The sequence below is a fragment of the Carica papaya genome, chromosome 8 (genome assembly GCF_054855325.1).
Source record: "Carica papaya isolate Zhongbai chromosome 8, ASM5485532v1, whole genome shotgun sequence".
Lineage (NCBI taxonomy): Eukaryota > Viridiplantae > Streptophyta > Magnoliopsida > Brassicales > Caricaceae > Carica > Carica papaya.
Genome location: NC_142316.1, coordinates 35,096,888 through 35,110,510, shown reverse-complemented (window position 1 = coordinate 35,110,510; position 13,623 = coordinate 35,096,888). Strand labels below are relative to the sequence as shown.

Below are 13,623 nucleotides of genomic sequence, written 5' to 3'. Positions count from 1 at the left end.
TAGATGAAATACAAAATTTTAACTACTAAATTCGTGTCGTTGGCAATTTTTTTAAACAATTACCAAACTTGAAAAAAATAGAACTTTATGTTCTCAATGAAATTCAAACTCGTAACTTTTAAATAAAATATATTAATAAATTAAATTATTAATTTAATTAAATTAAATATTATAAATCAATCATTTTCAATCCATAATATAACTACAAAGTTGAAAACTCTTTTTTTTAATAAAATTCAAATTCCGTAACATTCAGATGAAATGCAAAATTTTAACTACTAAATTCGTGTCGTTGGCAATTTTTTTAAACAATTACCAAACTTGAAAAAAATAGAACTTTATGTTCTCAATGAAATTCAAACTCATTTTCAATTTATAATATAACTACAAAGTTGAAAACTCTTTTTTTTAATAAAATTCAAATTCCGTAACATTCAGATGAAATGCAAAATTTTAACTACTAAATTCGTGTCGTTGGCAATTTTTTTAAACAATTACCAAACTTGAAAAAAATTAAACTTTATCTTCTAAATGAAATTCAAACTCGTAACTTTTAAATAAAATATATTAATAAATTAAATTATTAATTTAATTAAATTAAATATTATAAATAAATCATTTTTAATCTATAATAAAACTACAAAGTTGAAAACTCTCTTTTTTTTAATAAAATTCAAACTCCGTAACATTAAGATGAAATACAAAATTTTAACCACTAAATTCGTGTCGTTGGCAATTTTTTTAAACAAGTACCAAACTTGAAAAAAATAGAATTTTATGTTTTCAATGAAGTTTAAACTCGTAATTTTTAAATAAAATATATTATTAAATTAAATTATTGATTCAATTAAATTAAACATTATAAAATAATCATTTTCAATCTATAATATAACTACAAAATTGAGAACTCTATTTTTTTAATAAAATTCAAACTCCGTAACATTAAAATGAAATACAAAATTTTAACCACTAAGTTCGTATTATTGGCAATTTTTTTTTAAACAAGTACCAAACTTGAAAAAACTGATTTAATAATTTGACTATTTTTTACTTTTTCAGTTGTGAATTTTGCATATTTTAGTAGTTAGAACTCAAAGCTCTGTAAAAATAGCTTTTAATAATTAATAATTTGATGTAAAATAACAAAAATTAAACAACAATCACAAAAAAAATTGTTGAACTTTTAACTTTGATAAGTCCAAACCTGGGCATGAATGTGTTTTCTGCCATCATAAGTTTAAAGAAATCATTGGATTCAAATTAAAAACTGAGAATCACCATTAAAAGTTCTTCCTGAAAATTTCATCTACCATATTGAACTTATTTTTATCTTACAAGAAAAGGGTATCCTCCTATTTGGGGAACCAAGCTCCATCTCTAATTTCGGAATCATTGATTCCATATATCTCAGAACCAATGTGAATATTGGAATCTAATCAGGAAGGTTAATTCAAATCCATAAATGTAGGATTCAAATGAAGTACAACAAAATCAGCTCCAAGAAGTTACTTGAAAATAAGGGCATCGCGGCCGGGGCCGACACCAATATAATGGACGGGTATGCCAACAAGTTCTTCAATCCTCTCTACATACTGCCTGGCGGCCTTTGGAAGATCTTCGTAATTTCTGACGGAAGAAATATCACACTTCCAGCCTGGTAATACTTCGTATTCAACCTAAAACAAGCATATAAAACGAATAACAACATTAATAAGAAAACTCTAAGAACAACGAAACAATAGAACTTTTGAGAGGATTGAAATGAAGATATATAATATATAAAATCAAGGATAAATGGTTTCATTATTTTGAGTTTTTGATTTTGGATCATAACTTATATAGGATAGAAGATTTTGGGAATATTGTTGATCTAACAGATTTGTAAATATCTTGTAAATGGACGACACCTCCTTCGTGCTGTTGATTTAATATACATCTTATACTTTTTATTTCAAAAAAAAATATAAGAACAACATGGCCCATTTTTACGAAGTCTAAGTGCGCGTTTGAAGACCCCATAATTTAAATTATTGATTATTAATTGATGATTCCACCTTATCTCTGCCCTTTGAGCAACTTGGATTACTCCAAGATTAGTTCCGTAAATTGGCAGAGAAAGAAATAATCATCTACGTACATGAGTTGGCACTCCATTGCTGCCCTTCAAGTGAATAGGATTCATTCTTATTATAATGCTCTTGACTAAAGATACAATCCCAACAATTATTGACAACAAACTCAGATAGTTTCTGTAAAGAAAACTTACTTTCAATTGTTCAAGAAGACGAAGATCAGAAGGAAAAGATTTGACAGGTGTACCATCAATCTGCTTATAAGCAACACCTAACTGAATCTCAGGAAGATCAGACAAGACATCTAGTTTGGTAAGATTGAGAGAAGAGAAGCCATTAATCTGGCAGCAGTAGTTCAGTGCAACTATGTCAAGCCATCCACAACGACGTGGACGACCAGTCGTCGTGCCAAATTCTTGTCCAGCAAACCTAAGTAGGTCACCACCTTGACCCAATATTTCTGTTGGGAAAGGACCAGAACCAACTCTGGTAGTGTATGCTTTTACCTGCCATAGAGAACAAAAATGTTTTTATTAACTTATACAAAACCCAAAATATTTGATCTTAACATCATAAAAATGAAGGCAAGCATTTTTTGAGAAGCTAAAATGTCAGCAAACTGAATCCTCTTTCCAAAATTGAAATAAGCACTATACAAAATCCATTATTGAGATCTTGTAAGTCCTTCAAAACATTAGTTGGAAAGAAAACTGGAACTTATAAGGAGTTCATAGAAACAAAACTGTTCAAAAAGAACATAAGACCTAAAATAAAAGATATCAAGAAATAAAATATGCACATACCACTCCAACTAGATCACCTACAACTCTCGGAGCAATACCAAGACCGGTGCAGATGCCACCAGCCGATGGACTAGACGAAGTAACAAATGGATAAGTTCCAAAGTCAATGTCTAACATTGTCGCCTGACCACCTTCAACCAAAATCTTTTTCTTTTGAGAGATTGATTCATTCATGAAGTGCACAGTATCAGTAATGAAGGGTTCCAACCTCTCAGCATATCTCTTGTATCTCTCAACTTCTTCCCTGAGCATGTCTGGAGTATAGTTAAAACCTTGGAATCTTGCAGCTGCATCTGATAATAAAAGATCAAGTTTCTGAGGGAAAACATCCATGTGCCTCAGGTCACTTACTCGAATGCCATTGCGTATCATTTTGCTCGAGTAACAAGGTCCAATCCCCCTCTTGGTTGTGCCAATAAATGATTTAGCAAGCTCAGATTCTCTTAGACCATCAACCACTTGATGGAAATCAAATAATAGATGTGCACGATCAGATACTAAAATCCTTCCCTTACACGAGACATCATTAGATTCCAGGCCGTCAATCTCTTTAAACAAACCTGGCAGGTGCACCACCACGCCATTACCAATAACACAGAGAGTATCCTCATTAAGAATACCTGAAGGTACAAGGTGAAGTGCAAACTTCTTCCCCTCTGCATTGTATATAGTGTGTCCAGCATTAGCTCCGCCCTGGTATTCAAAATTGCTATATTTCAGAATAGAAGTTTGCAAACAAACAATCAAAACAGCCAAGTAAGAACCATTAGTTCAACCAGATGATCATAATACAGTCCATTCATTAAAGCTGCAATAAAAAATTGTTCATGGAAACAGGAGAGAATAATGGAAGACAATTGCATATGTGATGAAATGAGAATTTGACTAAGAACACAAGACTAAGTTGTCATTGTACTAAAATATTTCCCCCAATTGTCAATAATACTCCAGTGCTGATCAGGCGGGTCAAAGTGTAGCACTTTGTTTGAAATATGAAGTTTGAAAATTGTATTAATATAGGCACCAACGAGATGCCACCCATTTACAACATTTACAAGTCTATTAATATATCAACAAGTTCCACTAAATCTTCCATAGAAACAAGAGGACGAACCCCGTATCAACATGTCAAAGTGCAGCCTTGAGTTTCAGTATCTTCACACTTCCAGTATTTCTCATGCTCGGTGCTAAGAAATCCAAGATTTCTCAACACAAATCTCATTATTTAATATCACACATCAAGAAATAATTAACAACATACCTTAGAAACCAGAAGCAATTAAAAAGAAGGCTATTGAAATTTGAACTCAATAAAAAAAAAACAAAAAAAAATCAATTTGATTGAAAATAGCACAACTTAAAGATTAAGACGATAATCCAACTTCAACTCCTTGTACGGAAAACACCCTACTTAATTGCACAGTACCAATTCAAGCACTCGAATTTAAACCTATCAACTCATGCAAAACATAAGCCAAAACAGATAATGTTCTTCGGAGATATAGAGAGAAGAATCTGCTAATGCATGTATAAGAAAGATGAGGCGGACCTGACAACGAGCAACGATATCAAAATGGCGAGCTAAAATGTCAACGAGTTTGCCTTTCCCTTCATCACCCCACTGGCAACCCAGCACGCCCGATACTTGACTCAGCGACCCAATTCGATCCAGCGACTCGGCTGTGGTAGACTGGGCCAAGCTCAGCGATGAAGAAGCAACTGGCTTCAGGGAGCAGACAACGAAGTTTCGGCGCTGTGGAGGTAAAGTGGGTTTGGCCTGATACGCCCATTTGGCGATAGGATTAGAATCAAGCGAGAAAGAAGAGAGATTCATGGTGTGAGTAAAGAACAAGGGTCAATCGTAGAGAGAAGAAAGAGAAAACCCAATAATGCGAAGGGAAGCTGGAGAATTTTAGTGGGTAAAGGAATTTACAGGAGGGTTTTTGAGGGGTGAAGGAAAGATTGCTATGGGAGATCTTGTTCAGAGGTATCCATGGATCCGTAAGTACATGTTTGCCCTTCAACTCGGAAGTTTGACTCAACTTTATTAGGTCTTTTGAATTACAGGCGTGCAAGCGGGTTTTATGTTATTTTGCTTTTTCACTGGCAGACTTCTCCACCTTTGTCTTAAATTTATATTGTGTAAATAATGCTTTTCTCCATTAAAATTATTTTTAACGTGATAAATTTTTAAATTTATGATATGTAATCTATATATATATATATATACATACATACATACAAAGGTGATAATTTGGTCTAGAGGAGGTTCATAAAAGATTCAAGCTAACTGAATTTAATTTAAATTTTGCAAAATAAAAAAAAATGATAAGTGTTTGGGTTATAATTAATATTTTGATTATAAATAAAATTTTATATTTATATTTAATCAAATTTTTATTATTCATCCACAAGTAGAATTATAACTCCACTATTGTAAAATTAAAAAATTTAATAAAAGGAATTTAATTATGTATGAGACATATAAATTAAATCTAAAATTATGTATAACAATGAAGTAAAGACAGTGAATACAATCTGCCTTTTCTTGTGCTTTTGTTTCTTGATCACAATAAGAGCTCCTTGTTTCCCCTAAGAAGAAACAAAAAAAAAAAAAAAAATGTGTGTGGTTTCTCGGCCGGTGTTCGGAATACCGAGATTTCGTCAAAGTGTATAACCTGATTTTGTATGTTTCTCTTCACATCTGAGTATGTGTATGAATGTCTAGTGTCTAAAATGCAATGCTTCTTGTGGCTTTCAGCTCCTCAGGCTCAGCTGGTTCTTCTCAAACATTCTTCTGGTAACCCGTACTCTTTTTTCCGACGATCAAATTGTCTTCTCCACGGGTCATTATGCAATTTGTAGTGCAAAACCTAGTGAAGATAATATCAAGAGATGAGCAGGATTTGGAAGTAAATTATATATAGGTATAATAATCAAGCATGATATCTTTCCATAAAAGGGTATTTGAATACCGGAACCTACCCAGCAAAGTTAAAAAACTTAAAACTTGCAACAACCGGCCCAGAAGGAGAGGAAGAGAGGATTTGATGTAAATATATAGGTTAGCAAAAATAGTTCACTCAAGTACTATCTGACTATGCTTTCAAACTGCTCAAGAATCCATAAGCTTGGACAAGATGACGAAACATATAAGCTCATACTCCATTCAAGAACGAACTTTGCTCAAGAGCAACTGACCCAAGACTGAACAAATTGCCAATCCATAAAGTTTTCAATCTCCAATCTTAGAAAAGTTGTCTGAGTTATTATGAATCTAGTATGATATTTTTCGGGTAATGTTTTAGACCAGTGGATTAAAAACAAATTTCCAGGAAGAGTCACATGGACAAAAGCATAAACAAGCAGATAACATGCATATTTGTTTGTGTAGAGTAGAGTAATATATGATAAGCAGATAAAAATTTGTTCCAGGGAAGAGATATGAAGTTTGACATTTCTAAATGTCCAGGAATAGAGAAACTTTCAGTTGCACATGGTTTCAAGTATACCTGTATAAATGTCGCAAAGACATCATCTTCGCTTAACTCCAATAATTTGGCTGCCCAATCCTCCACACGCCCAAAAGCAGTTTTCTGCCTCTCAGCTTCAAGTAAAATAGAATCACGATACAAGAACCTTTGCCAGATTTTTTGTAAATTTCTCAACTTGAACTCTATCTCTGTCTCGTTAAAACCCTTCAGAATGAAAATATTACACCACCAACCAGTCAACTTGCAGATTTTTAAGTTCCAAGATTAAAAGAAAATGCAAAATACCAAAGAAAATTACCCGGAGAATATTTATTAAATTTGGAATGTCAGCTTCAAGTATTCGAACAGCAAAGCTTTTGTAGTTCAGTACATTCTCGTATGGTAGGAATATCCCATCCTAAACATGAGGAACAAACTAAGATTAAAATAGAAAGTTGGTCATTGACTTGTATGTCATATTTTCCATACGAAATAAACAATTCAGAGAAATTTTAATTAAATTCAAGAAAAAAACATTATATTATACAAAAAACCAAAAAATTGAATTGTTTCATGAACAGAAGATTTAACCACGGTACCTGGACTATCACAGGAATGCACCCTTGCAAAACACTGTCTTCCATACGACCACTCCAACCATCTCCAGGAAAGACCCCACAGAAAATAGAACTGGCTAAATCCATGTGATAATTCTGAGAACGTAGTGGAGTTACAATCACGTCATCTGCATGCTGTCTTCCAAGCTTTCCTTCCTTGTTGGGGCTTGATCCAAATTCTTCTGCCACTTTCTGCCTAATGCCCATGCTATACCTACATAGATTATGACAAACTAATTATTAGACTTCTTCCGAATCTTAAAATAGAAATAAATCCATCTTCAATAAAGTAAAAACCTTTACTGAACATGGAAGCAACAGTTTATGTTCCCATGAAATCTACAAGAGCTTGAATTCATTTACCTAAAACATGTTAAAGTGACCCATTTTGGATACTTTAAAAAGAAAAGGAGAAAGGTGTATAAGAGAAAAAAAAATGGTACTTCATGTTTTATTGGCTGTCCTTATTCACCTTCAATAAGCAAATCAGCATTCATTATTACATTGATCAGTTTTTAACTAAACTTACGAGGCTTCTGGTCTTCCATTGTTGTAGGCTGGCCCAAGGTTTCCATTGAAGTAAAATAATGTCTTCCGCTGTTCTCGGGACCTAAAAGAAATCAATTAGCACTTTAGACTTAATTGACATTAATTTAAACATACATGTTTTTCCACCAACAAATACATGCAGATATTTTAGGCAATCTGAAATGCAATTAAACGTTCGCACCTAGCCCAAAGTTTGGCGCTTAGGACATTCGCATCAGGGAGCTTCCAAGCAGGAAGTACAAGATCTTTAGCAGGGTCAAAACATGGATGATTGCCTCTCCTATCAGAAGAAATATCGTCCCAGCTGTCAGCCCAATAAGCTGTTGTTGAATGGTTATGCTTTGAATTTGTATTACCCCAGTGTACTAACATCATACTACTCCATATCTCCTTAGGAGCAGAGCAAGCACCTTCATCCCAAGAAAAGGACTGCCTTCAGATATGAGGACCATGTCATTAGCATACACGAAATACTATGTTAACCACGGAGTAAGAACACAAGTTAGTAACTTCTTTTTCTCCACATTATGTTTTAATTCTTAATTGTAAACATACCCATATATGGTCTCTTCCTAATGAGTGATTCCAATATGGATACTGCATAACAATGTGATCATATGCCTTTTTATAGAACTCCAAAGTGAGAGAGCTCCTCAGGCCCTGATGTTCCTGAAATTTAGTGAAGAAGATACACATAAATGAGCAGTTCCATTTGGATGTCACTGAAAAATAGGCAGACCCACTAGTTTAGATAGCCAACTGATAGAGACAGAACCAAAACTGGATATGCTTATACGACCAATTCCAGGTAAAAGGAAGTATTTTAAAAGAAGTAGCACCAAAATTTCATAATACTAATAGAGATGAAGCACTAAAATGAAAATGGGTTGATAACCTCAAGGTACTTGCCCCAGGATGGTAATTGTGGAGAAAAGACATCTACATCTGCCTAAATTTTTAGGAAAATCCTTGGAATGTTACTTTTTACCATGTGGATTCTTCTTTTAGTTGACGAAACAACCTCAAGTTAAAATTTACAGTAATACTGACTTTTCTCTTTCAGAAACTTCTTTCTCAAGGCTCTCCAAGTTCACAGTCAAACATTAACATCCTCTGCAACCTTATAGCAGATGGTTTATGACCTTTAACTTCCTTTTTATTTTCATGCTTGGTTAAACACCAACAAGATCATTGTCGTTACGCTTATTAACTCCCCTAGCAAGTAGAAGGTGGTAGATCTTTATGTGAAAATCTTCTTCTACATGTACGTCGTCTACATCTATGAAAATAGCAGATTCCTTTTAAGCATCCACTTCTAGAACTGCTTACTAGAAACTGGTACTGTCATTCACTTCCTTTATCCATCACCTTTTCTTGTGGAAAAGAAATACTATTAGATAGAGAAAGAGAAGCACAATATTATTTTTTGAAACAAAGAAGCACAAAACTATTACCTTATGCTTATTCATATTTTTATTGTTTTTCCCTTTGACATGGAACATATACAAAAGAGATACATGCACTTATATGCAACATTGTTATGAAGTAGACCTGCATACTTAAGTGAGGTGCATCATCAGCACGTGTTATGATGCATGCATCAAGAACAGGAACAAAGAAAAAGTCTGCCTCTTCAGCATTTAGCGTTCGGTATGAGCTGGCTAGAATACTTTCATAGAGTGCCATCTGCAAATTTGAACCATGAAATATAGAAGAAATCAGACCATTTTTTTATTTTAATTGCTCTAGTCTGACTCCAGTTAAATTAATACCTGGGAACCATACAACTGATCTGTCCACAGAGTTGCATTCCTGCCATCATATATCCTGTTAACACACTCGAACCTAAAATGTCGCCCCTACGGTACCCAATTAAGTAACAAATATAAGAAGTTCACTTCGATAGTAGGAATAAACCGAAAGAACCAAAATAATGTCTATCCTAACCTCAAGGAGCAAACTGTTGAACTCTGGAGGTAGATCATAAACATATATAAGAGGTCTTCTCTTTTTTACCATGGCACTGAAGCTACCAAGATTTGCTGTGAGATCTGTATCACTAGGAACATTAATCCTAGCTGGTCGAAGCCACTGGGGCCACTCTTTGATCGTTGAAATGACAGAAGGAATGCTACAGTCCGTCCCGTACCAGCCTTTGTCACACTGAAATTATAAACTTCACTTAGTTGGACTTTTTTTCTTCCAGATTTAATGGGACTAATTAATAAATTTATACATACCTCATTCATTGTTTGTGGGACTGGATAAAATTTTAATTTGTACTCTTAATTCATTATTTACCAGGAGGTCAGTACTAATTTACAGATAATAACAGTTAACTGTGTGATTCAGCAAGAATGGCCTCTGGATTAAAATCTTAGATTTTACGATGTAATCAATGCTGAGCTTTGACTTATATTTAGAGAGGTAATGGTGCTATTTTTGAGCCTTTTTTTTTAATTATTTAAGTTATTTTTTATACTTTTGTGTTTTCTCCTTCCTCAATATAAAGGATAACTCCTATTGTAAATTTCACAAGTGGCTATAAGGAGTAGACACATTACCAAGCCATTTCTGTGCTATTTCTCTCTCACACTTTTATGTTAGTTTGTGCATGCTGATGGTTATTTTCTAAGCAATCAAGACAAAGCACTGATCCATAGGTCATGGATCTTACAGCGTCATGAATGCAGTTTGCTAAGCTTCCTTTGATTCAAATATTCAAACCAAGGGACAATAAACAACCATCTACTAGAAATCCAGTATCAAAAATAGGAAGATAAATCAGGGATAAATCACATAGCAAGATAGAGAAAACAAACTTGAAAATTCCCAAACATATATATAGTCATGTAAGCACACACATGCACAAACAATTAAGCCCCAGATATCAGTTTTCAGAAATTAAGGAGCTGGAGATGAATGATGATAATGGTGATGATACCATCTAGTCTTAGAGAAAGAGTAGAAAACTTTTAAGATTGTGCCTCAATTAATTCACATAATACTTCTAGTGAAAGAAAAACAAATATAAGTTAAAGCATCCTAACATTTTTTTCTTCTTCATTATTGGCTATCCAATCGCTTCAATTATTAGATTATATATCTGCTCATTTTTCTTTGCAAGTATCTAATCGAATCATCAGTTTCCTGTAAATTCAAACTTTCTACCTGAAACTATCACGAGTGTAGAAGTACAAATGACTTAGCCTTGTGATATAGAGCCATTTCTGCATTATAAATTTCATAAGTCCTTATAGTCCAAATTCAATTCTCTGATTTGGCTAACTGTCGGGGCTTTAAATACCCTCTACTTGGTGAAACATTTCCTTTACTTTTTTGCTATTTAAAAAGATGCCAATATTTAACTCAAAAACTCCAAGTTTTTACCTTCCAACTTAATATACCTCAGATTTGTACAATTTTAACCTGGTGGACAGAATAAATTAGTTTGCCAATTTTGCAATGACCAATCAATGGTGAATAGACATTAATAACAAAGCCATTACCTGACAGAATCCGCCACGACAATGCCCATGTCCAGAACACTGATTAATACAAGTGCATTGGACAGGTATTTCACAGAATCGTCCCCAGAGACAATCATATTTACAGTTACATTGCTCTTTAAATTTCACCCTAAAAGCATATGCTTCAGCTGGATCGACATTACACCATCCAGGTTTGCTACCATTTGTTGTAAAAATGTTATCTAGGTCAGCTTTTGCCCAATCAGTCAATATGGGTCCTCCAGGCTCTGAAGGTAAACTGAAACAGAGACATCGTCAGGGAGTTGTGACCTATAATGCCTAGAGATCAGAGAAATATCAACAATATATGTTAGAACCTAGATATGCTTACTTCGCTTGGAACCCACAAGCCTCGGCAACTGGCCGATTTGGATACTTCGTCCCTTCTCCACAAAAGCACATTGCTCTTGTTGTGTCACAATAAGCAGAACAAATTGACACAACCCATCGGCCATATGGTAGCTCGGAGGTATTTTGGTTATTACAACTTAAGTGAAGTCTCTCAGAACATCCTTCCCCTGTTCAATCAGCAGCTATTTTTCAGCTAACAGCTATAAGAGGAGCATATATAGTTGTGAATACTTATTTTCTTTTCTGACTTCTAGTTTTTCCTGCTTTCTATGTTTATTAATAAATTTTTATGGAAACAACAGAACCCAGATAAAACATTTTACTGTTCCATTTTATAATGTGGATGTTTCAGAACCTCAATTAGCAGTTATCACTAAAAGAGTTGTACAAAGGTTAATATTCAGATCACTACTGACTACTACATTCTTTTCAAATTCTTATTCTTTCCCCTTTTTTAAGAGGGAGGATTGCAGGAGGAGATTTTGAGAGTCAATGTCTTATAAGCCACAAATTTGAGTAATAGAAGACCAAAATATTTGTCAATTTCTAATGTGACTATATATGTTTAAATTTAGGCTGGTTCTTCTTTTCCAGAATCAACTTGTGAAGAACAATATAGACTCAACTCCTCTTAAATCTCTCCAACCCATCATCTCCACATTTGTTGTGTGAAAAGGAACAAAAATCCCTATGCAAAGTGATGCTGAAGCAGGAAGGGAAAGAAAATACTAACCTCTGAAGCCGTGAAAGCACCTACATTGTCCCAAATCATGATTACAGACACCTTGACCACTGCAGTCATACATGCAGTTTCTACCACCTATTGGCTGCCAATAGAAACAACTAAGAAACTGGTAAACCAGAAGTAAAGCTAAAGTAAAGTTATTGTCACCTTATATTTCGAGAAAGGACCTAAAGAAAACAAAATAAACAATTTGTCCACGGGCATGCATATTGATATAAAAATTCACTGCGCCTTGGCAGATGAAAAAGACAAATAAAAAGAGGAAAAGAAAGGGAAAATCGACAATACAACTAAAACTCAATAAACCAGTAGCAGCCAGTGTTCCTACCTCAATAATATCAGTTTCCTTAGTAAATTCATCACAAGCAGAAAGCCACTGTCCAATCTCAGCCTTCCAGGAGGCATTGCGATGAATGACTGCCCCATGCAAGTCAGCAGGGAAAGTATGATTTAAATCCAGGTGTGGTTGTGAATTTCCTCGAGCAAGGTCGATTGATCCTACATTAGAACTCTGAATTGCCACTTCTTCAACCGACCCATTGATGGGAACACATCTATTCTGAACTTGAGAGGCACTAAAGTAACTAAAAGAAGGCACTGCAGGAACAAGGAAAATATGAACCACCGAAACGAGCATTATGATAGAAGCAACGGTGGCTGCAATAGACCATGAAGGCTTCCATTTCTGGGAAGAAGACATAACCTACAACAACCGTGTCTCTACAACCACCTCTATAAAATCACCCCCTGACATGAATAAACAATCGAATTTTAAGGCAATGATAGGTAATCGCAATCAAAGTAGACTTTGACTTAACAATACATCATCACAACAGCAAACTGGACCCCTATGACGCTAGTAAGCTCAAAACAAACACAGAAATGAATAAACCTGAACAAAATCAAAGATAATGCTCGTGAAACCCTATAAACGAAACACAGTGCCAGAATCGTACAGCCCTTTATGCTTGTAATGATCTCAATACTAAACTCAAATGTCAGAAACTAGCGCACAACTACATAATATCTCATATGAAAAACTGAAATTGTGTTGAATTTCACGCAAAGGTGATAAATAGACACGAAAACGCAGATTGCCGTATGCAATTATCCACCAAGACGATTGAATAATAGCCATTTTAAATTACGGAAGAGCATTGACCAACCTTAATTCAGATCTGAACTTCAGCTTCCGAAGATGACAGACGCCTAAGGGAATTCAACGGAGAATTTCGAATGCAAAAGACAAAACATATCAATCTGAATCTTATTAACTATATACTATCAACTAATCACGAGGTGAGACAGACAAAAAAACGGAAGATTCCTACTGAATCCACCATTAATAAAAATCATATTAACGAAGAAGGAAAAGACAATAGACTCTGTACAAAAGCCGCCAAGGGCTCTCGCTGTGAAATTTTGAACCAGAGCCGAGCAGTGGCTATAGTTTTCCGTTAAAATGACTGCAATTACCCTTCTC

At 34.4% G+C, this 13,623-nt stretch overlaps 2 protein-coding genes across 3 annotated transcripts; both read right to left on the bottom strand.

The window, feature by feature from the left end:
- Window positions 1-1,254: 1,254 nt before the first annotated feature.
- ADSS (adenylosuccinate synthase) lies at window positions 1,255-4,851 on the bottom strand. The gene is made up of 4 exons (XM_088209725.1): window positions 4,425-4,851; window positions 2,876-3,568; window positions 2,267-2,578; window positions 1,255-1,676 (listed from the first exon to the last, which is right to left on the bottom strand). The coding sequence occupies exons 1-4, from the start codon at window positions 4,707-4,709 to the stop codon at window positions 1,506-1,508; spliced, it is 1,461 nt and encodes a 486-aa protein (XP_088065851.1). The 5' UTR covers window positions 4,710-4,851; the 3' UTR covers window positions 1,255-1,505.
- A 458-nt stretch (window positions 4,852-5,309) lies between these two features.
- Window positions 5,310-13,623, bottom strand: LOC110811313 (exostosin family protein). 2 transcript variants are annotated; one of them, XM_022037769.2, is made up of 15 exons: window positions 13,307-13,623; window positions 12,469-12,887; window positions 12,129-12,222; window positions 11,376-11,562; window positions 11,024-11,282; window positions 9,462-9,677; window positions 9,287-9,373; window positions 9,066-9,200; window positions 8,070-8,183; window positions 7,696-7,943; window positions 7,495-7,575; window positions 6,948-7,179; window positions 6,668-6,766; window positions 6,388-6,573; window positions 5,310-5,748 (listed from the first exon to the last, which is right to left on the bottom strand). In XM_022037769.2, the coding sequence occupies exons 2-15, from the start codon at window positions 12,838-12,840 to the stop codon at window positions 5,647-5,649; spliced, it is 2,412 nt and encodes an 803-aa protein (XP_021893461.2). In that variant the 5' UTR covers window positions 12,841-12,887; window positions 13,307-13,623; the 3' UTR covers window positions 5,310-5,646. The 2 variants fall into 2 exon arrangements, with proteins under 2 accessions (XP_021893461.2, XP_088065797.1); XM_088209671.1 differs by having other exon boundaries at window positions 12,129-12,238; window positions 12,469-12,737.

Excerpts from the sequence above, each read along its gene's own strand:
- ADSS (XM_088209725.1), bottom strand. The coding sequence starts at position 4,709 with ATGAATCTCTCTTCTTTCTCGCTTGATTCTAATCCTATCGCCAAATGG. Across the intron at positions 3,569-4,424 it reads ATATCGTTGCTCGTTGTCAG|GGCGGAGCTAATGCTGGACA; the intron begins GTCCGCCTCATC and ends TTTGAATACCAG. Across the intron at positions 2,579-2,875 it reads TAGGTGATCTAGTTGGAGTG|GTAAAAGCATACACTACCAG; the intron begins GTATGTGCATAT and ends TCTCTATGGCAG.
- LOC110811313 (XM_022037769.2), bottom strand. The coding sequence starts at position 12,840 with ATGTCTTCTTCCCAGAAATGGAAGCCTTCATGGTCTATTGCAGCCACC. Across the intron at positions 9,374-9,461 it reads TCAACAGTTTGCTCCTTGAG|GGGCGACATTTTAGGTTCGA; the intron begins GTTAGGATAGAC and ends TGGGTACCGTAG. Across the intron at positions 6,767-6,947 it reads GCATTCCTGTGATAGTCCAG|GATGGGATATTCCTACCATA; the intron begins GTACCGTGGTTA and ends CCTCATGTTTAG.